The 24023-nt window shown below is 39.7% G+C and overlaps 1 protein-coding gene across 1 annotated transcript in view; it reads left to right on the forward strand.

Annotated features, from left to right (window-relative positions):
* The window catches only part of TSHZ1 (teashirt zinc finger homeobox 1), a 54340-nt gene extending 45042 nt beyond the window's left edge, over positions 1 to 9298 (forward strand). Inside the window, exon 2 of the mRNA XM_026064328.1 lies at positions 4751 to 9298. Coding sequence (XP_025920113.1) covers positions 4751 to 7941 — 3191 coding nt within the window. The 3' untranslated portion in view covers positions 7942 to 9298. The remainder of the gene's footprint in view (positions 1 to 4750) is intronic.
* The last annotated feature ends 14725 nt before the right edge of the window (positions 9299 to 24023 follow it).

The following is a 24023-nucleotide window of genomic DNA, read 5'->3' on the forward strand; positions in this document are numbered from 1 at the left end:
AGTGTATTTCCCTCTCCCTTTCCCTCTCTTTTTTTTTTTTTTGTGATGAGAGAGAAGTGTGGCTATATGTTGTCTTTTCTATCTGTACTTTTTTGCCCAAGGTGTGAAACATGTTCTTGTATGTATGCAATGGAAGTCATCGCCAGCCTAGAGTGCAGTTTGTGCTAAGTGACAGTGTGGGTTGTGAAAACTTCTGCAGCTGCTGTCTCCTATTGGCTGGATAAATAGCAGAAGCTGTGGAAATGCATCTGTTGTAGAAAGAAGAATGGTGAATGTTCACAGGGTACCACTATTGTTTAGTCCTAGAGTAGGCCCTGATTTAGCAAAGAGTTTTAGGTATAAACCTGTCCCAATTTGTTGAACCTGTTAAATACGTATTTTAGTCTCATTAATTTCAGCATTTAATTGCTTTGCTGGATTGTTGTCTTCAATACTTATGTGTTTTTTGCAAATAAAATTACTTATTTGAAGGATTTAAAATCAGGCCTTGAAATAGTTTGCTACATTTAATTTTGCGGACTGTTAAAAATAAAACTATCATTACTTTTTGTCCTTTTTAAAATAATACATTCAATGCTGCATCACTTCTTTAATGGAAAAGAATACCTCTGTAGAGACAGATTTCTTCCAAAGCAGCAGTCTGAGGTTAAGAGAAGAGAAGATCTTATGTGAGAATATTTGTATTTTTAAGCACATCCTTACCCTTTGGATCTCTGTCTATTTTTTTCAAACAATGGATGTATATTTATAGTGTAAATATTCTCACTGAAGCAAACACAATGTGCAGTACTACTCACATGTACAATATATAGTGCCTCATGTCCACTTACATTAAAATGCACAGCTTTTAACACTGTTCAAAGATGACAGTATATCTGTGGGGAAACACTGACATCCAGAAGGCACATTTTATAGGCAAAAAATATTAGCAAGATTTAAAAAGAAGAAAAGAAATACAAACCGCCCCCCTAATTTTAGTTATGTCTGTAATTTGAAGCTTTTTCCCTTTTTCCAGCGTGTGTTTGCCTGAGTCTATGCATGTACATGTGAGAAGAAAAAGAAAGGCTGATGTTATGTTCTGTAATTTCTCCTGCTTTAGATATAGTTTGTGTTGCAGGGAATCGCTGCTTATATGTGCTCTTGATATTTCTGTGTGGTTTCAGGACACATGTAAACCAGCAGAGTCTTTGCAGATGCAGGAACGTCTGGAGAAGATTGCTGAGATTTTTTGGTCACAGAAAGATACACTGTATGAAGGCTGTCTGTTGATCTACCTATTACAGTTTAGGGAGATAATCTGAATCTCTCTCTCTTTTATTTGATGTAGAATAATATTGCTTGTCTTCACAAGTAATTAGAACATTTTTGCTGTGTTGAAAATTCTAAAGCCTACTTGTCTGTCAAATTTCTGTGGTGAGAATTTTAGTAAAACATACATGTTTTTAAGAGTTAACATTCTTCATTTTCCATTCTTCTGTATTATCTCTAACAGAAACCTTTTTCAGTTAGAGAATTGCATTGACCTTGCAAAATACCATATGTTGATTGTGTTACTATTTGTCTTACAAACATTAGTAGTATTGAATGGAAAGGTATTGTGCGTATCCTATGGTAGCTAGAAGAGTTAATCAAAATTCCTTTGATTGCAGTGATAGAGATTAAACATTTCACATAAATTACTCCCTTTTTGGTTAACAAGCATTATTTCTTTGTGCCTGTATATTTTAGATAACAACTGTACAGGCATGTGGGTGTGTATATCAAGTCGATTCAGTTTTTATCAGAATCTGGCTCAAATTCTGAAATCATAGAAAATCAGAGTCCTGGCCAATTGTATGCATTTTGCTCTTATACTGCAGTGTACATTGGTAAAAAAGTGAGCTCAGTCTTCTAGTAGTCTCTGCAAAACCTAAGATTAGGAAAGTACGTGAAAGGTGGAGATTTCAACCTAACATTCAGTTTCTTTGCTTTGACAGTTTAGCACCGACCTTCCATGCAATTTTAATGTTTCTTGTGTGATTTAACTCCTGTTATTTTTATGGAAAAGAAGCCTCTCTACCAAGTGCAAAAGTATGAGATTGATACAGCAGGCCATCATAAATAAAGAGAAGAAAAGATATGCCAGTGACTAGAGTTTCTACGTAAGCAGATATTTAGATGCTTATATGTAGCAATTATAAAAATGTGCATCTTTGTGATTTAGAAAGAAATAATGAGGATATTAGCAGATAATTCGCATGGATTCTTGTAAATACTATATTAACTACAGCAACATTCTGCATCTTAAAACAATTTTGTGCACCTGTTTATTAAAAATATTGGGATACAAAAATGAGTGAAAATGGGCGTAGTTCCATTGAGGTTAGTAGGAGGATAGCTGTTCCTAAAAGCTAAAAATGTGGGCCCGCTCACTTTTCAGCTCCTACTTGGTAACTGCTGATCATTTCTAACTTTTTTTTTTTTAATAAAAGTGCCAGATGGTAACCGTCCATTTCTATCCATTTTAGGCCTCAGAGTTTATTTAGAAGTCTTTTCTGAATCAGAAACCATATTCTGTAGCTGTCTGTTATTTGACTTTCTGAAACTTAAAAATTTCTTTCTTTTGCTGTTACAAATGACTGGAAACAGGTGTGTTTAATGAGAGAGCTAAGAGATTTTAAACTGTAGCTGTGGTAGGGAATTCTGCTTGCACATGCAGAATTTAGGATTGCAGAGGTACCAGAACTATTGTGTTCAAATTCATGGAAAGTATTACAACACTGGTGTTATCGCAACACTATGAAGCTGACTGACTTCTTAGTTCTTTTATTATTTCTGTATTTTATTCTTTATTTTACACACTAAATGCATTTTTTAAGAATATCTTTTCTGGTTTTATGATGATTTTTCTGGTGTCTTCTTGGCCTTTGACTCCAAGATGATTTTTTCTAGTGGCTTCTGTTATGCTTGGTCTTTTCCTCCTCACGAATCCTTTTAAATACACTTGAAAACACCTGACGCTGAGGGACTCTGTAAGGAGTTGTGCCCTGCTTAACAATATTTTTTATAACTAAAGCCAAAATTATCTTTTGAAAAAAATTGATGCTTACAGGACAGATGAAGGATACAGTGGGCATTGTAAGGTACAGCATTACTTAATACTAGAAGAGCTACTCTTCTATTTTATCTTAAAATATCAGTCTGAAATAGTTCAGGACTACATTAGGACCGTATTACAAAGGTGAATACGGAATGCAATACTGGCCATACTACAGTTATTTTTCTAAGAAAATTCTGAAGTTGTTTAAGAGAGTGTACAGTATTACAATGAGAAAAGGTTCTATTTTTCAGAAAAGAAGTTTTAGAAAACATCAGCAACTGCTTATGAAAAGAAGCTCAGTTTGTACTTACTCCCTCCCCCCCAGTCCAACAAAACCTCAGCTTTGTTAATGTGATAATACATATTTTCTTCCTATCACATAGAAGCAGAAATGCCCTTTTTTCTGGCTTTCTTTCAGTATTGTACCCTGCAAGGATACAGCTGATTTTTCAGCATGGCTTTCTGCACAGTTCACCTGACATGGGAATTTTTTTCTTCCATCTCTAAACTATTCACAGTTCATGTTTGTTTTCCACCTTGACCTGCTTACAAATGATCTACATTCCATTATCATAGTGATTTTTTTAAAGTGTCTTTTATAAAACTGGAGGTAAATGTGTACAAGTGTGTTTTCTACTGTGCAGTGAAAGTGTACATTTATCACTTAGGTACATGTAAGCCACTTCTGTGAATTGGGCCCTTGGAGTAAATGTGTTTTGATGTAATGGCCATCTGTTCATGAATATCACATTTGCTAGTTTAAAAAAATAGTTTGATGTAGATAAACACATAATTTGGTAAGATTATATAGTTTCACCAGGTGGCAATACAATAGCAAAGTTGGATATTTCCTGTAAGCCAATAATGAAGCTGCGAGTGAGGTCTCAAGTTTTATGTTTGTTGCTTTTAAAAATTCATCTGTAACATTTACTTTTAGCTGCTGACTGCTATTGTCAAAATGGTTAATGCAGCACCCACATCATATCGTAATGAAAGGCAAAATATATGTCCTAGTCATTTAGGAAAACAATCATAACCTTGCTTCCCTTTTCACCATATAGAAATGAAAGCTGTTCTACCCTCAAATTGACCCAGTACAACAAGTCACCAGGAGACCTTGGAACAATTGACCCGACACTTTTGCCCAGTATGGCTCCATTAGAGTCAGCTGTCAGTGACATGGAAATGCCCTGGAGGCTGTAGCTCAAGCCCCTTTGCTACAAGAGAGTCTTGAGGAGATGGAGTTGGTCCAGCCAGTGGTTGTGAGAGTTTAGGTCTGTGGGGCGCAGGTCAGCTGTGCACGTTGCACGCACATAATGCAGTAAATATACGTCAGTGACAGCCCATTTTTCAGTTGATGCAAACTGGTTTATAGATTCTTTGTTTGACTTTGGTTTTAACACTATGGTATCTACTGTGGTCCTGGCACATATTTTACTGCTGAAGTCAAAGTTTTTTCTTAGATAGCCCTGACATCAAATTTTAGCCAGGACAGAGTATGTCGATTTATAGGTGGAGTGGGTGAGTGATGGTGAGTTTTGTTTCTGGATGTATCTTTGAAATTTGGCTTTATGCTTACTGCTTTTAGTACAAAAGACAGTGACAATGTAAAATGAGCATGTTCAATAACTTTGTCTTTTTTTTTTTTTTTAAATCCTTCCTGTATTTTAGCATATGTTCCTGAGGAAGAATTGAAAGCAGCAGAAATAGATGAAGACAGTGTGGAAGATGATGGGCTGTCTCTGGACATCCAGGAGAATGAGTATTTGTGCAATGAAGAAGCGGAGATCAAAGAGGCTCAAAGCTACCAGAACTCCCCAGTCAGCACTGCAACTAATCAGGATGCAGGCTATGGTTCGCCATTTAGTGAAAACAGCGATCAGCTGGTCCATTTCAAAAGCACTTCCTCTAAAGAAGAGAAAGAGGATCCTCAGTGCACAGACAATGTTTCCTATCCACAGGACAGCTTGGCACAAATAAAAGCTGTGTATGCAAATTTGCTTTCAGAGACTTGCTGGTCCAGTTTAGCTTTGGACTTAAAGAAATCCAATCCAACCACCAGCAACAATGGAATCAGCCAGAATGAAAACACCACCAATACCGACACCAATACCAATGCCCAGAGTACGAGTACCACCAGTACCAACACTAGTACCAGTACAGCTACCAGTAATACTAGTAACAGTAATAGCAACAGTAACAGTGGTGGCTCAGGTTATGACTGGCACCAAGCTGCATTAGCTAAAACTTTGCAGCAGACTTCATCATACGGACTTCTCCCAGAGCCTAGCCTTTTCAGCACAGTACAGCTTTACCGGCAAAACAATAAACTTTATGGGTCTGTGTTCACCGGTGCTAGTAAGTTCCGATGCAAAGACTGCAGTGCAGCCTATGACACACTGGTGGAGCTAACAGTGCACATGAATGAAACTGGACATTACCGTGATGACAACAGAGATAAAGAAGCTGATAAGACCAAACGGTGGTCAAAGCCTAGAAAAAGATCACTTATGGAAATGGAAGGCAAAGAGGATGCCCAAAAAGTGCTGAAGTGCATGTACTGTGGGCATTCGTTTGAGTCTTTGCAAGACCTCAGCGTCCATATGATAAAAACAAAGCATTACCAGAAAGTGCCTCTGAAGGAGCCAGTACCAGCCATCACTAAATTGGTCCCTTCTACCAAAAAGCGAGTGCTTCAGGACTTAGCTTCACCTTGTTCTCCTGAGCCAACAGGGATCACTGCAGAAACTTCACTGGGTGAATCTGCAAAGGATCAGAAAACTGCCAACCCCTATGTGACTCCAAACAACCGCTATGGCTATCAAAATGGTGCTAGCTACACTTGGCAGTTTGAGGCACGCAAAGCCCAAATACTGAAATGCATGGAATGTGGCAGTTCCCATGACACTTTGCAGCAGCTTACTGCTCACATGATGGTCACTGGTCATTTTTTGAAGGTGACCAATTCTGCTTCTAAAAAAGGCAAACAACTAGTACTGGACCCCGTGGTGGAGGAAAAGATACAGTCTATACCTCTCCCACCCACCACCCACACAAGACTACCAGCCTCCAACATTAAAAAACAACCCGATTCTCCAGTGGGCTCCACAAATTCAGAGGAGAAGAAAGACCCAGAAAAGGAAAAGGTGGTGGTCAGTGAGACAGAGAAAAAGATTAAAGAAGAGAACGAGGACTCTACAGAAAAATTTGAGCCAACAACTTTGTATCAGTACCTCAGAGAGGAGGATCTAGATGATAGTCCTAAAGGTGGAATAGACATATTGAAATCCCTTGAGAATACAGTGACAACAGCTATCAGCAAAGCTCAGAATGGAGCACCTTCCTGGGGAGGGTATCCCAGTATTCACGCAGCTTATCAGCTCCCGGGAACAGTCAAACCCCTTCAGGCTGCGGTGCAGAGTGTTCAAATGCAGCCATCTTATGCCAGCAGTGTAAAATCACTGTCTTCAGAACACAACGCGCTCATCCATTCCCCAGGCAGCCTCACACCTCCACCTCACAAAAGCAATGTGTCTGCTATGGAAGAACTGGTGGAGAAAGTTACAGGTAAAATCAGTGTAAAGAAGGAAGAAAAGCCTTTGGAGAAAGAGAAGAGTTCTCCGGTCAAATCCATTTCGCCTGCTGCTAAAGAAAACAAAGACTTCCCCAGATCGGAGGAAATAAGTAACAAACAGCAGCAGAAAAAGAGCTCTGAGACAGAGGTTCAGAAGGTCAAAAAAGATAGTCCAGCAGAAGCACATACACCAAATGGTACAGAGCCACTCAAAGCAAAAGTTGCAAATGGCTGTAACAATTTAGGAATCATCACAGATCATTCACCTGAGCCATCCTTCATTAATCCATTGAGTGCTTTACAGTCCATTATGAATACCCACTTAGGCAAAATTTCTAAGCCAGTAAGCCCCTCTCTGGACCCTTTGGCCATGCTGTACAAAATCAGCAACAGTATGTTGGACAAACCCATTTACCCAACCACTCCGGTCAAGCAGGCTGATCCTATTGACCGGTATTACTACGAGAACAGTGATCAACCTATTGATTTAACCAAGTCCAAAAACAAACCTCTTGTTTCCAGTGTGGCTGACTCTGCCTCTTCTCCACTAAGAGAGAGCGCCCTGCTGGATATTTCCGATATGGTGAAGAACCTCACGGGGCGTTTGACACCCAAGTCTTCAACTCCATCTACCGTGTCAGAAAAGTCTGATGCTGATGGGAGCAGTTTTGAGGAAGCTCTGGATGAACTGTCGCCAGTACACAAGAGGAAGGGCAGACAGTCCAACTGGAACCCTCAACATCTTCTGATCCTTCAAGCGCAGTTTGCTTCCAGCTTGAGGGAGACCCCGGAAGGCAAATACATTATGTCGGATCTAGGTCCACAAGAGCGGGTACACATCTCTAAGTTTACTGGTCTTTCCATGACCACAATTAGCCACTGGCTGGCCAATGTGAAGTATCAGTTAAGGAGGACAGGTGGAACAAAGTTTTTAAAGAACTTGGACACAGGACATCCTGTTTTCTTTTGCAATGATTGTGCCTCTCAGTTCAGGACTGCTTCTACATACATAAGTCACTTAGAGACACACTTAGGGTTTAGTTTGAAGGATCTATCAAAGTTGCCACTAAATCAGATTCAAGAACAGCAGAATGTTTCAAAAGTCCTCTCAAACAAGACTCTGGGCTCACTTGGAATTGCTGAGGAGGACTTAGGCTCCACATTCCAGTGTAAGCTCTGTAACCGAACTTTTGCAAGCAAGCATGCAGTCAAACTGCACCTTAGTAAAACACATGGCAAGTCCCCAGAGGACCATCTGATCTATGTAACTGAGTTAGAAAAACAATAGCGTCCAGGTAAGCAGCCAGGTATGCAAGTGACCACAGGAACATTGCACTAAACTTCTTCATAGTACTGCACTAGGCCTGACCTGAGCCTCTGAAATCAGTCTTACTTTTGTTGCTGAACTGCTTATCTGGACCTTGTTTTTTCTTACACTTATTTTGTAGTTATATTTATATGCTCTTTGTCTGATCTGTGCATGGTTATTTTTGTTTTTGTTTTTATTTTTTGTGAGTCAAAGTCTGACCTTTATTTTCAACATCTGTCCTTGATGTTAAGCTATCCTTTGTAGAATATAGTGGGAGACACTATTGAGAGACATTAATTTAGCCGTAAAGAAAGACACAAAGAACAATGATAAAGAGACATCCTAAAATTACGAAGTTGCCATGACAATAAAGGTCACAGAACCTGGTAGTGTCAAGTTTTAACCCTCTGAGAACTGTAATAGCATTTCTGTGCCTTTCCCAATGACTAAATAAGTAAATAAGGAAAAACAAAAAAGGCTTAAAGGCATTTCATTCAAATAAAAGCTGTGTCAGAAACAAAACTTATTTTTTTTAAATGAATGAGCTTTTCTTTGTAATGCAGAACTGGTTTGTGAAGAAATTGTGCATGCAGTCCTTGGAAGAAGGAGAGCTGTGTAGTACTCAAGGGGTTAGGAAGTCACAACTGTATAAGTTAAATGATAATAATAATAATAAAAGCAAACCAAGTTGCCACTATGTCCAAACCCTCTGGATGCTGAAAATTGCCACTTTTTGGCAAAAAAAAAAAAAAAAAAAAAAAGTATGCAAGCTGTTATTTAAAACAAGTGTAAAAATGCTCTTTTTTTCTTTCTTTTTTTTTGTTTCCTGTAAAATACTGCAGTTTATAGTTATTTACAAATGTTAAGCTTTGGTACAAGCTGACCTTTCTATAGTGTGCTGCATTGGTAAATGAAAACAAAACAAAAAAATGGGGCAAATGTTGGATTCTGTTCCTTGTAAATTGCCAGCATCAGCTTAAAAAATACATGTTACATATCGTACCATTTTAAACTGTTCAACTTTCTTTGTACCTTCTGGCTGTATGCTTTCTCTTTTAACTTTTTATATTGTCATTTTATATTCAATTTCTGTGTATATAATGTAAAACCACACTTTTTGAATAAAATTTAGTTCCTGCAGCTTGATATAAATAGAGAAACTTTACTGGCACCTGCATCTTTTGAGATGTATGTACTTAAAGGAACTATCTGACAAAAAAATAAATAAATAAAAATAAAGCAAGCAATGCACTATGAATTATACATTTTGATGTTTTATCATTAATATTGTACAGTACATTTTGGTTCACACAATTAAATCCACTGTTTTCTCAAGTGTAAAATAAACCCACATGCAGTTCTTGATTTACATACATTGTCATGTCGTCATTATTTTGCCTTTGAGGTGTTACTTCAGCGATAAGAGGTATCATTTATACAATCAACCAACAAAATCTTTTTGAAATCATCTCTCACGATCTGTATGCTGACATGTKTCATTCTAAACCATAATACTAATAACCTCTTAAAAGACATTTGCAGTAGATACATACTCTGAAAGGTACAATATCTTTGGGGCTTTATCAGTTAGTGGTGGGCATTCTATTTATCACTGAAGTTTAAGAAGGGGGCTGCAAAGGTTTTTGCTAAATTAATCTTCCTATGCTGTTTGACTGTAGTCGTAGTCATTTTCTGTGTGCATTCAAAAACCGTCTCCTCCCTTCTTTCTCAGGCAAAACACCTTTTGATTTCAACAGTTACATAGTAAGATGCTGTGACTTCTGCCCCTGTAGTCTGTTGAATACTATGGTACTTGCCTTTCTGGCAGCGGTGAAGACCTCTGAGGCTTTGACACCAGTTTTTACTTACAATACAAAAAGACAGACCTGTGTTTCTCTGTACTTTTAAAATAATACATTTTGAGGTAAGCTGGGTACTATCATATCAGGTGTTTCCCTTAATCTTTATTTCTGTTCTGTTGAATGCAGATGTCATTTAGAATGTAAAAGAGAGCTGTCAGAGCCTTCAGTACTCTATCTCCTGAGTGCTTTGACAGTTACACTATATGAAAGCCTGGGATCTGCTATCCATTACACTTTTTGGAGGGGCTATTAAATGTGAGGACCTAGCGGGGTTTGTTTTCACATAGTATTAGTGATACTGTTGTGGTATATATGCTTGTATGTACATATTTATACTTCTGCTCCTTCTTCTCAATTCTTCTGAAAGTGTTTTAAAATATAGTATATTTGCTTCCACATACAGCACAATTCTATTTTAAATCTTTACTTTATTTACAGCCCCAGAAATAGCCATGCATTGTTCTGTTTCCTGCAATAGCCTAGCAGGTCCAGGTCAGCTGTATTTACATATTATTTCTACTAGTGCGGGAAAGTGCCATGAGGCTTTTGAAATGTCCCTTACTTTCTTCATTGGTAAATACCTATGTCCTTTAGGGGATCTAGCCACTGAGACATTTCAGTTCAATTACTGGGTGATTATGTACTTTGGGCCCAAGGGGTGGTGAGGAAGAGTAACAGTTAGGTCTGTGGCAGTAATACTGAGTCTTTAAATAATAACCCTTTGAAGTTTTATTTTGTTTACCATAGGCCTGCAAACGTGATTATAGGATATGCTGTATTACATTGCAGTAGTGGGTGAAAAGGTTGAAAGGGAGAAATAATAGCTCTAAAATGGGTTCAAATCTAATGTATATCCATTAAAACTCATTTTGAAACACGGCATGTAAAGTGAGTTCTCAACACCAGGTGACTCCCTCGAGAGGTGTTTATGACATTACTAAATCCGTTCAGTTCTGATAGCTTCAGAATTGGACAATCACTCATCATCCATGCCAGTGTCTGAAGAAAGTCCATTTAGAATAAAGTAGCAGTTTTATCTGGCGACTGTGCTGATGTAACACTTTCTAAGACTGAAATACAAAGCGGACGAAAATTTGAGTGCTCTAATGTTTTACTTGCTTAACAAAATGAAGCACGGAGACAATATGATCTTTAATCTTTCTTTCTTGCAGCTTTTGTTTGAATATTGTGCTTCTGAATAAGTTCCTTTTTTTTTAAATTGAGCACAATTTGTTAAAACTGTGTTATTCTTTTCCTTAAAATTGGTTTGCAGGTTAATTTCCTCTTTATTTCAGTAATGTTTCAACAGAGGTAAGTTTTTGCTATTCTAATAGTAGGTGATAAAGCTACTGCATGGAAGTGACCACATAACCTTTCAGGATTGCTCTTGAAGAAAAGAAGTGCAAGAGCATCAAAACCTGTAGGATGTTCTGTAAGCGTATATACTTATTTTGCGACATACTCAAAATCCATCGTACCTGTTTTTTTTCCAAAGGCCTGTACAGCCACATTTTTCTGCAATACATTGCTGATGTTTACATATTTGCTTGTACCTGTTCTTTGAGAGGAAAATACTGGTTTGTGTATTTCACAGGTTTGATTTCTGTTTCTGTGCATTTTCCTGAATTGCTGTTTTGAACCTGATGCAAACCATTGCAAATCTGAGAGATCTGTGTGTGGATAGCTTAGTCCTGAATGAAGTGAAGTTTTTTCTTTTAATAGTATTTGGTTGGATATTCACTAATGTCTTCTGCAACATAACTTTGTTATGATTTTCTCAGGATAGTTATGCTTGTAATAATGACACCAGATATAATCTGTCCTTATCATGGAGGCCACTAAAATGCAATTGCAATCAAGTATAAATGCATAAAAATATAGGCATTATCTTGCTTTAGACTAATTAATGCACAGTGGATCAGTTTTTGCCTACAATTTGCAAATCCATCTCAAATTTGAGCACTTTAGATTCTTTAAATAATATGTCAGGGGTCCTGGTTAGGAGGTGTCTAAGGAGAGGCCAGTTTCCATGTGGAACGTTCTAGGAGCTCCACAGGTTGGTCTCCTGGCCAATTCAGTATCCAGTTACTCTCCCAGCATGAAAGTAGCAGGAAGTGGGTTTTTACCATCTGTTCACTGAAATTTAGAACAGGGTCTTTTTCTGTCCATGTATGAGAATAGAATGCTAACCCCAACTTACTGGCCAGATACTAATTTTGATAACTTGACTCTTCCAAATTTTTATTTATGCTGTTCTGACTGAGTTCCTTCACATTGTGTTTCGTGTTGCTTTATACAGTGTTTTTCTTCACCATTGTGTAATCACCTTCATCCTACAGACAGCTGTAGAGAACACATTTTGTTAGCCTTTTGGGATGAAAGGTGCTCTTTTAAGTAAAAGATGATATTGTAACTCAGTGAAAACTGGTATTCAAAACTGGGAGTGTTGTGAAAAAGGAGAACATTTTACAAGTCTGTTTAAATGATAAACGTTATCTAAGGTTAGCATCATTTGTAAAAAATGTTTATTTAATCAGCATCATCATTAGCTTTGTTTTTGACTAGCAGTGTAGCAAAACCAATTTTAGAATAGTTTAGCACCAAGAAATCAGAACAGCAAACAATGATACATGGCTAATGGACCTTTTCACTTTCAGGCAACCAACATTAGAGTAGATGGTGATTATAAAAGCTTTAGACCTTCCCACTGAGAATTAGGAACTCTAGTTATTCTATCAGGAAGATGACTTTTTTTTTTTTAAACACTGCTCTCTTCAGTCCTGACTAGTGACCTACTGAACCAGGGTCAGCATGGTCAAAATGTGTCTAGTAGGTTTTAATCCAAATTACTGTAGTTAGTAGCTCTATTTTTCCCTTCTCTGTTAAAAATATGATGTTCAAATCTGGTTAGTCATGGCCCAACTGTCAGTTTTTTTATGTTTTTTATTTCTGGATAAACAAAACTTTGGGGGCGGATTAACTGCTAGAATTATTTATTCTTTTACAAAAGCATTTCTCTAAATTGTCCAGGGTGTAATGGGATGACCATAAGTACCCAATTTTAAACAAATTTTATATAGTGATAGTGTTCTGTATTTCTATACTGAATGGTTATGTCTGCACTGTCTGAAGGAGGAGGTTAAAGCTTGGTGGGTTCCTGACCAGGCTTGTCAGATGTAGGACATCTATAGCTTAACGCCATACGGTCACTGTAGTAGGGATGGCTGAAGTCTGGTTGCCTGCAACCCATCTGCTCTTGTAGAAGGAGCCCAGAGCAGATTCATTTTCTCAGAACAGCCTACATGATGAAACCTTAAGGGCTGATCAAACATATGGGGCAAACTCATCCACAGTGCAATTTAGGAGCAAATGGGAGCCAACCTTGAGGGTTACACAGGTGGAGGTGGTCTCTTTTGGCCCACGTGACAACTTGTCAAAAGCCTGCTCCTTAGAGTGTGTACAAACTGAAGTTAATATTTGAGCTTGTCTGTGAAGTACAAAAGTTGAGTGGTACCCATAGTTCCTACCCAAAAGATGACACACATAAAGGTGGAATCCCAGAGAGCAGCTTGCTAAAAATCATAGTCAGGAATAGTACCCAAATCTCTTGACCAGCAGGTAGGGGCCTAACCACTAGAGCATGCTCTCAGGAACAGCTCCTTTCTCCCCAGAGGGTTTATAATCAACACAAGGCAAGCAGTTGAATTCAGTCCAGTAGAATCTGAGGCAGAAGATCCAATAGCTAAGTGTGAGCAGTTTGTTTCAAATAAGACTGCTAGTGGACTAGTGGGTGTTAAATCAGTTTGGCAAAATGCATTAACCTGCCAGCTGGCAATTCTGTTTCATTATATCACACTGTGTATCGGCATGCTCAAAATCCCTTCACCCTTTGACATTCCTTTTCAGAGTAGCTTGGATATTCAACTGCATAGTGCCAGAATCAAATATTGGTCCTGCTGAATTATTTGAAATCATGAGTTTTTGTATTTTTGAATGGCATGATACATTGCTGTATCTTGGAAATGGACATAGTCTTCTTCAGATCTAGACACAGATTGGATCACGTACCATTTGCCATCATTCGGCAGCTATTGGAGACTATTACTGTAAAATTCTGAAGGCTGCCTGTGGAATTAAGACCCAGCTAGGAAAAAATGGGTTTTCTGCTCTGCACGCCTCCCCCACCCCCACCCCGAGCCCCATCCCGTAATACTGCATATTGTATTTGGATGTACAAAAAGATTATGCTTTAACCTGAACATTTCTGGGTAGTAATGTTCTGTTAAAACTAGCATTTTTCTTCAAGTCCTGATTATACTTAGTTTATCACTGTGAGGTTCCAACACAAAACGTCTTATTTGTTGTCATGGAAGCAGCGTTACAAGCTCAGTGTCAAGAACATCCTCTCCCCCRACCCCAGCCTCCAATATAGCAGGGATAACTAACTGGCAAAGTGGCTCTGCGAGTCACCATCTTTCTGCAGGGAGGATGAGGGGCATTGGGTGGAGAAGGAACGGGGCAGCTGGGGAATTTGATCTTGATGAAAGGGTGCTGAATTTTATTGTTTCCAGATACCCWCTACACTTCAACTGAACCAGTTATGCCCTGGAATACAAAAAGTGGCTCTTGAAAATGATGCCTTTTGGCTGCAGGGTCTTTGGCATCTCATTACTTAGTGCTTATAGAGGTGAAAAAGTTGTGTAGTAGATCATTTCTGTTCATCACAGGTTAGAGGGGAAAGCTACACCCATTGTAGGTAGGGCGTGAGATTCATTAATGATTTTTCTCACTGATGTAAGTCACTCCACTGGCATTTTCGTTCTGCACTTTTTTTCAATTCAGACTAAACAACTTTGGAAGCAATTTAAGCCAAACTGGAAAAAGCCACTTTTATTCTGTGATAAGAAAAACTGCCCAGGGCTGCTGTGGTCGGGAACCTGCTTTACTGTGCCAGTATGGCTATAGTGGTTTAACTGGAAAAGTCTCCCTATAAACAAACTCAGCTTATTAATGTGCAAATTCTGTAACTAAAAAACACTGCAGCCTCAGACACTGCCCCAAATTGGTATATTGCTTGGCAGTCCAAGGTCAAACACACTCAGCATGTTTGCAATGGGCACAGTGTATTAATAATTATATATAGTAGTATCAGAGTGTGTAGCATGATGATAAAATGTGGTTCAAGGATGCACTGTATAGCACATTTCTTTTTGCAGTCATGTGTGTCTTTATGTTCAAGGGAGAGTTGTATTCTTAGCTGCCTCCGAAGTGCTGTCTGGCTAAAGTTTGTGGCATTTAGCATTAACTGTCTCTACTGTTTCTCATTGCTACTTTTCTGTGGTGGAATAATGCAAAAAAATAAATAGCTTAGCTCTAAAAAAGGCAGCAGGTCTAGACTTAATATTGCATGGGGATCCTCCGCCCAACTTTTGGAGGTTGGTGAGTGTCATATTTCATGTTTTTTTAACTGTGCTTTGACAACTGGGAATCTGGTAAAGTACAAAGAAGAAATAGGACTGAGGAACGAATAAGAACAGAGTCTAATGATCCACTGCTATCAGAGGGAGAAAAGCAGCAAGAAGAAGAATTGGATCTTGGAGATCCACTGTGAGAAGAAGGAAAAGATGGGAAAATAAGTGATAGGAGAATAATTGCTATTAGCAAGAGCAGAGGCCAGGGATTTTGAAAGCTAGGACTGAGAGGAGTGCAAACAGAAAGTCTGGAAGTCTTTGCCTGTTAGGACACAGAAGGGGACCTAGCTAGGTAAAGCTCAAAGGAGCTCTGTGCTGAGAGATACGAGCATGCCTGAGTGATGTTCAGGAGGCTCTCTGACCTGTTGCAAAAGTCATGGAATGAGGAGGCTGAATATGTTTCAGGAAGGAAACAAGTTTATATAGTGGACAGATGAAGTATTTAATGTAAAGACTTCACAGTTTGAGAGTGAGGATTGTCTGTTCAGAATCTGGAGGGTCATAGTGAGGGAAGGATAAGGAGGGAAGCCTGAGCAAAGAGTCTCAGTGAAATGTGGTGGTGAGTGCGACTTACTTAGTGTTGCAGAAGACAGGGAGAGGAACAGTGAGGAAAACTTTGCACAGGGAAAGTTTGACAGCTGTTTCATTGTTGTTGCTTTTTTTTTTCCACTTACGTCTTTCTAAGAACAATAACTACATCAATTTTTTATTGCAATGGCAATCAGATCCAGGGACCTGAGTATGCTGGTAGCTGTAAAAGAACATAGTAGCAGAAGTTACCATCTAATTTAAGACAAGACATAACAAGTGTGTGTAAAAAGAATCAGAAACAGGGGAAAAGGTGGTGCAATTTCATAGACTAGCCATGGGCATAAATTGAGGCTTGTGAGTCATTTAATTTTTAAAGACATTATAATAGATATGTTGCAGCCTCTACTGGCCATCCACCTAGCTGCTCTCAGTTGGTAACTTCCTGATTGATATCTGGGCATCATTTTAAATGAGCACTTAAGGTTGACTATCAAGGGAAGGTATTTATAGTTTCAGCAGGGTGGGCTGATAGCTAATCCAACCCCATATAGGAATTGGATTACATGACAGATCAGGCTGCCTTCCAATTTTATCCAATACTAACGATAAGGCGGGGTGGGGGGGGGAGGGAGAAGGACAGCTGCAACTGTATAGTCCTTTTAGGGTTAAAGATCCTAATGCTTTAAAGAGAATGTCTAAAAGAAAATTTCTTTCTGAAATAATTTATGGAAATGCCGTGCTCCCTTTGAAGGTTCCATGTCACTGCATGGCACTACGCAATGTTCTCTTTCTTCACCTGTCAGGCAAGGACCACCTCGAAGAGTCTCACTGCTGATTACTAGTTAATTGTCATTAATAAGTGACAACTGACATTATGGGGGCTTAATGTAGAGAGAACAGAAAAGAGCCACAGATATTCTAATGAGCTGACTCCTACGTGCCCTCTATTGTTGTCGAAAATGAGGAGCTGTCGTCATTGTTCAGGAGATGGGCTTCAATTTCTCTGGAAAAATATTCTCTTTTAATTTCTTTATGCATAGATAATTCCTGGTGCACTCTCTCTCCCTCTCTCCGTCTGTCTCTCTTGCTCTTTCCCTCTCTCTCTCTCTCTCTCTCACACACACACACACACACACACACACCCCTTTCTATGAACACAGTGAAAACTTCCACTGATGACATACAATATGTATTAAGCCACAGTAAAGCTTTTTAAGTGCTTTGATTTAGATACACACGTGTGAACATATGTGTACACACATACACACAGACTATCTATACATAAATCATCAAGATGGTTAATTTATTTTAAGAATGAGGAAAACAGTGGGCAGGGAGAACTTCATTAAGAAAAGGAAACAAAACAGGATGGTCAAGATTATATGAGCTGATGTTTTAAGTTAGAAACAGGGAAGTCCTGGTCTGTTGTTAGTGTGAGGAATTTTGAAGTTATGGTAATGAGTGCACACAGATTTTCAGATACAAGTACCTAAAATTAGGCCTTTGCTCTTAATTTAACTAGTAGCTAAATAACTTCGTGATTCTCAAAACTGTCAAACAGCCAGGAGCTCCCTGGGAGGCGGTGGTGGCTGCGGGTGCTCCACACTGACTGCTGAAAATCAAATTCATTTTTTGCACACTTTCTGAAAATCTCAGCCAGCAGAGGGCCAGACATTTGGGGGAGATGATATAATTAGGCATAAAACTCTTGGTTGCATTTCCAGAGTTTTCTGAAAACTATAATTTCTGGGTTTTTTTCAGCTTACACCAGGCAAGTATGATTCATATAGGATAAACTGACTTCTGAACAATGCTGGATGAAATGTATATAAAAAAAGAGAAGCTTTCTTACTTTGCACATTTGGGATAAGCAGAATTGTTGAGGGTGCTGTTTTCTGTCAGTCACCACTGAGAGCCTCTACAAACCTCAGGAGATCACCAGTGATGCTTGAGTTAAAAGTTTAGGTGAAATGAACTGAAGCTGGCAGTCTTGTTATGATGACGCCAGCTCCTCCTACCAATTTTGAAGCAACACAATCACCTATACCAAATCTCTGAGTATGGCCAGTACTTGAGGTCTAAATTGTAGAAGAGGATTTTTCTATTTTTATCAATAAAAATCCAAGAGTTTCCATTCTGCAACAGTAAATTGCATGTCTGTACTGCTCTCTAACATTTAAGGTTATGTGGGTTTGTCTGAGAAGTGGCTTATCCAGTGTCTTTCAACTACCTGTGCAAAGGGGAGAGCCCATCATTTAAAACAGAATTTTATTTCTGTTACCTAGTTCAAGTTTAAAACTCAAGACTCACAGAAGAGAAAATGAAAATGAGATGCCTCTCATATTGTGCTTGAAGCAAAGACATTCATTAGCATTCTCTGTCTTACTGCCTGCCAAGGCCCAAACAAAAGATACAGTGTGGAACAATGGCCTGAAATGAGGAACACAACAGATGCAGGAGTGCAGGAAGCCTGCCATTTCCCATGATTCAGGGACCTGGAGCCAGTATATATAGTGGCTTGAGCACATGTGTGGAAGTGCAAAACCAATGATGGTAGGTCCTCATTTTGTTTTCTGCTGGGCTTCCCGTTGAAGTCAATGAATACTACGTCTTACATTCCCATAGTACAATTTGAGGGATTCTAATTCCCAGCTCTGTATGTGCCCTTGGATATGACCTCTCTGTGGCTGAATTTGCCTAAGAGATAAGATAATGCCTCTGTGGCAGAAAAGGAGCATACTGTAATCTGTGGTGAAAGAGTTTGTAATAGTGTGTCGGCATTTCTTGACATGACCAGTGTCTTTTCAGTTACTGCACTGTCTTTAACATTTTCTTTTGGAGAAGGCAGTTGAAAAGATCACAGTCCAAGCCATTTCAGCTCCTGAGGCAAGAGGTCAGCTTGGTGCTCTTTGCGGTACTCCTCTACCTTCTTACCCTCTGGGTTAGGAAGCTCCCACTGCCCACCACTCAGTTCAGACTAGGGTTGCAGCTGCCAGGGCAGTTTCATATCCAAATCTATCACAACAGTTGTTACTGTCCTCGTACTTCTTCCCTTCTTGCTTCATTTCTAGCTGTAGCAAAACAGTGTTGGCAGCTTCTGGGAACTTCTATGCCTCCTGGATCCCAGCAAATGTGATTTTGGTTATTGGTGATGTCTGCTGAAGTTATTAGGTTGATTGGAATGGGAAAAAGTTGGGTCCTTAGGTAGACTGGGTGTTTTATTGCTTAATACTGTTGATCTTATTAATGGTACTGGAATGTAGCAAAAACTGATGGACTTGTTCCTGAATAGAGTCTGGCCTTATTTTTAGAGTCCTGTGGCATAAACTTTAACAATTACACTCCTGCCCTATGCACTTTTTCCTTCTCAAATGAGAGTCATTAACCTTATTGTCATTGTGTATGTGTACTAGAGATTGTCACTCAAGATCTTTTAGATGTTTTAGCGAACACTGTTAAATTACTACAACCCTGGCTGTGGTATTCTTCTTTAAATAATTTACAGTCATTAAAATGACATCAGACTATCTCCAGTTCTGGCATTTTTTCCAGTTGCTGTCTCTCAGATGTCTATGCAGGATGAAGGTAAAGCTGGGTCTACAATGATGGATGCCCCTTACAGAAAGTGGTTTAGGATAACCCAGAACAGACAGCAAAACCAGAACCGGAGATAGTCTTATCTTACTTTTAGAGCTGTAAATTATTTAAGGGAGCCCTACAGCTCCAGGAAACTGAGGTTACAGCAAATACTAAGCTTCCTGTATGGCTATTTTGCTTGTGTCAGGTGGTGTGTTAGAGTTTATTCACAGGCATTCAGAGGCTGTGGAAATAATCAGCAAATGAGCAAAGTATTGCATTTTCTTTTGCTGTTTCTCATGTCAGATTTGTAGAGAACTGAGGTCTGAAGTTTAGGGCCCTTTGCATTGACTTCAGGTCCATAAAAATCCCCTTGATGGCTAGAAAGTGTGTTGAACTAATAGATGCATTGTCAATAGAGATTATTAGGACTTCACAAAATGCTCCGAGTAACAACATATCATTTATCTAATCAAATGCAAGTCCAATCCAATGATTGTTAATAACTAACTAACTCAAGAAACAACACGATGAAGTTGCGCTACATGAAGTGCTCAGTGATTGTTCATGCAGTCTATCCTGCTCTGGCTGGCATCCCCCCCTTTCTTTCCCCACACATCCTTGCTTGGTATATAAAATATACATGAAAACAAGCTGGGATAACAAATACATATATCTGCTGCTGATACTTAAGAGGAGGCTTCTCCATTATTGGGAGGAGGGGAGCTGTTTGATTGATTCAAATGATAGGAGCAGGGGAGAGAGTGCTGCAGCTCCTGGGCTCACCTCCCGTATGTCCTCCGCAGGGAGCAGTGGGAGAGAAGGGGACCCCTCTGGAGAGCAGGTCAGAGCAGCAGCTTAATTTAGCCCCCTGGAGTCCACATCTCTCTGTTGCCTGTACTGGCAACTATGCAGACTAAAATACAGCTAGTCTTTCCCTCTCCCTCCCCTCTCTGCCTCCCTCAGGTCAGCGGTGAAGCCTCCAAAGACATACGCAGCAGTTCTCTTTCTGGGGAGATGCCTCCAGGATCCTTCGGTCATCAGAGGGCACGTGGACACCCCCTGATCCACAAAATCCTGCTGTCTTTAGTAACCAACACAGAGGCAGGGAGAAATAAGAAAAAAAGGATCACTAAGAGAGTTGATTGTTCATATTAAAGTGTTAATTTCTAGAATTTAGAGGTGGAAAAAGTGTGGTTGTTATTCCTGTAATAACTTTTGCCTTTGGTTTCTTTTTAATATTATGCTGATGGTAAGTAGGTAAAAATCATATTCATTTGTGAAAAAGCATTTTTTACATACTGTATATAACAATATCAGGAGATGGGGTTAGAATTTCAAAGTGGTACTTTTCTTTAGTTCCTTCCTTTCAATAGCCATTGTTTTGATTACTCTATGCCTTAGGCTATCATTAGAATCTTTTTGTGTGTGGAAGTATTAAGTCCATAAATATGAAAATAAGCCTGTAATTGACCCATGGACTGAATTTATTTCCATTAGATTCTTCTGCTAGTATAAAAAGCACAAACTGGAAGAGTGATATTTATGTGTGTATGAAGCTCCCCAGCACTGCTGGTATATATTTGATAACAAGGTTATGCTCTTAAAGGGACTACTCAGCAAGACAGGGTGGGGAAAACAGGTGTCTTATTTTAGTTTTGAAAGTAAAACTGGGTACAGCCATAAAATACACGCACAGCACATACCATTATTTTGATTAATCGGACTGCTAGAGAACAGCTTATAATGAAAGCTGATCAGCATGTCCCAATCAGTCTCATTAGATACCTCCACAAACACCTGGAGAAAGGCAGACAATGGAGGGTACTTTGGAGCCGAGAGGAGCTGAGCGATCTACTACTGAAAACACCAGGGTTGCCACACCTGCTTGTGTGCTTTAACGGAGCTTTACAGTATGCAGGGAGGTTTCTCAGTTAAATGGAACATAAAGCTCAGCTGCCTTCTGGGGAGGTTATGTGCTGTTGCAGTGCCCCATGCATCATGCATAATATTCCAGTTGTTGCCTCTGCTTGTAGCCACAGCTGTAGTTCTGCTGGGCTACTACATGAAGTTTTCCAGGGTTGTTGTTTTTTTTTTTCCTTCTGGATTTTTCCACCTTCCCATTGTGTGAAGGGGCCATATGGTGCAGCTATTACATCAGGACCTGCAGGCAATTCCTGTTCCTACATTACGCTGAAGTAGGGCTGCACTTTGAAGAAGAAAAAGAAGGGGACAGAGTGGGAGAGATTCCTTCAAAGAACAGCCTTCCCCCCAGGTCTTCAGGCCTTTTGCCGTGMGCTAAGCACCCCCCACCAGAGCCCCATCATTGTCCGCCACAACCTGCTTTCTCTGAATGACATGAGCCCCTGCCTGGAGAGCACCCAGTCGCCTGACTCTATAGTCCTCACCAAGGTCAGTCTGGCAGGGGTGTTACAACTTCCTCAGTGCCTTGCTCAGGTAATGGCACTCTGCAGCCTCCTCTCACTTTAATCTGGAAGGTGTGTGGCATGGCATGGAAGGTATGTATGTGTTCCCATATATATATTTTTCCCCAGTCTGTCTGTCCTCTTTTTTGCTCCTCATGTGCTGGTAACTGGCCATTTATATAGCCCAAAGGGAATCATACAATTATACAAAGTATAATTGAGACATTGAGGTTTTTGTAAGTCTGTTTGTTAGACTTAAAACAGACCTAAATTTGTATCAAGAAGGTTAAAAGCGGAAAGAGGTCTTTCAACAGCCTTCCCATTTGTTTCTTCTAGTAGCTGTAGCGACCATTATTAGCATTACTTTGAATTAATGAACAATTGTCCTATCATAGTCTAAGAAATATGATGGGCTGTGAAACCAATCCCAAACAAGATCCTGAGTACCTAACACATCTAATTAAAAATAAAGAAATGAAATGGTGGCAAACAAAATTGGTATCTGGTCTCTAGACAGTGCTGTGAAAAGCAGACTGGAGGCCTGGTTGTGCAACTCTTCTCCCAACAGGCAGGAAGCCTCTATGGTACAGGCTACAAAAAGGTACCTACAGAAATTATCTGGAACATTAATTACCTCTTCGGCAGTGAGTTCCCCTCCATGTGCGACCTTCCTGCTGTTAGGTAGGATCATGCTACTTCACAAGAGTGGTGTCGGATCAGCACATCATGCAACATGTACATAGAGTAAGCATGGCACAAGTAAGCCATGCTTTCCCTCCATGGATGTGGTTCATTCAAAAATGAAGTCATACCAGTACTGACAATGAGGAGCACCTTCTACAYTGGTGATTTTATGTTTGTTTGTGTTTCTTGGCAGGTAAATAAAAACAAGAGCATAACATTGGCTAGATATTGCCAATACCTCTTTTCTGAAATGTCATGTGGTATTGTGACCAAGTTTAAAGAAACCACTTCTCTACCTTAGAAACCTCAGAAACTAGAGCAGAACATTCAACTTCACTGTTGGAAACCCATTAGCCATCAGCCTGGCACAAGCAGGCTTCAACCGCACCCATCAACAACCAATGCACTGGAATCTTCTCAGCTGGGCTTCAGATCAGGGTGTGATGGAAAGGCTGGCTGTTGTTGCATGGATGGGTGTACTCCTGCCCATGGAGAGAACCTATACATCCAGGCTTATCACCTGGGAAGCAGTAATATGGGTGGTGTGTGATCAGCTACCACAAAGCTCTTGTGGGTGTTTGAGCAATCAGAGCCAAATAGCTTGCCAACACCCAGCAGCTTCTAGTGTTACTGACATTCATGATTTCATTCCAAACTTTGCAACATCTGGTGTTATTCTTAAAGTCCCAGTGCCTGTAACCAGGTGATTAGAGAAGAAACACATTTAAGTGAAGTTTCCTGCCTTATATGTGCTGATAAAAGTTTTAAAATGTTACCATAAAGCTTAGTTACAGTAGAGAAAATCAGTCCTATATATTTTTACAAAATCTCATAAATATTTGCAAGTTTTTGTTGATTACCTATTTTCAAGCTATGGTTTCAACTCATAGCCCTCCTGTTCTGGTCTTCATTCATCATGCTGGAGTCATGATTGGATGTGTTATTTGGTTGCAGTGCAGCAGGCATTGCTAAAGAAATGCCACAGAGGTAAGAGCTGGAAACGGGCACCAAGAAGAAATCTGTTACCAGCAAAATCGGTGGAGGCAAGAATCTTCTGGTGGTGGTTATATCCGAGGAAGAAGAGGAACGCTAAACCTTGTTAAATGCATCAGAAGGTCTCTAATATTTAAACCACAGTTAAAGGCTGACAATAGCATGTGTGGTATTAGCCACATTGCTGGGTAGGGGGAGGGAGGCATAGGAAGGCTCACCTGGCAGCTCATGAAGTCAGCAACAGAAACAAGAGCAGCGTGTCTAGGATGTTCTGATTCCTGTTCTCCAGCCCTTATCGTTGGACATGTTCCCTCATGGATGTTGTGTCAGCAGAGCGGTGAGAGGAGACATGGGGCAATGCTTTTCTGTGCCGCTCTTTATTGCCACACTGGGATTGCTGACAGAGGAGAAGAGTGGGAGCAGGAGTGGTCTGTAGATAGTTAGCTTTCTACAGCAAGGGGCAAACTTTTAGCACTGAGCAGAAGAGTAGCCACACAACTCCCATTAACAATAACGTG

Source organism: Apteryx rowi, unplaced genomic scaffold (assembly GCF_003343035.1).
Source record: "Apteryx rowi isolate R43461 unplaced genomic scaffold, aptRow1 scaffold_213, whole genome shotgun sequence".
Taxonomy (NCBI): domain Eukaryota; kingdom Metazoa; phylum Chordata; class Aves; order Apterygiformes; family Apterygidae; genus Apteryx; species Apteryx rowi.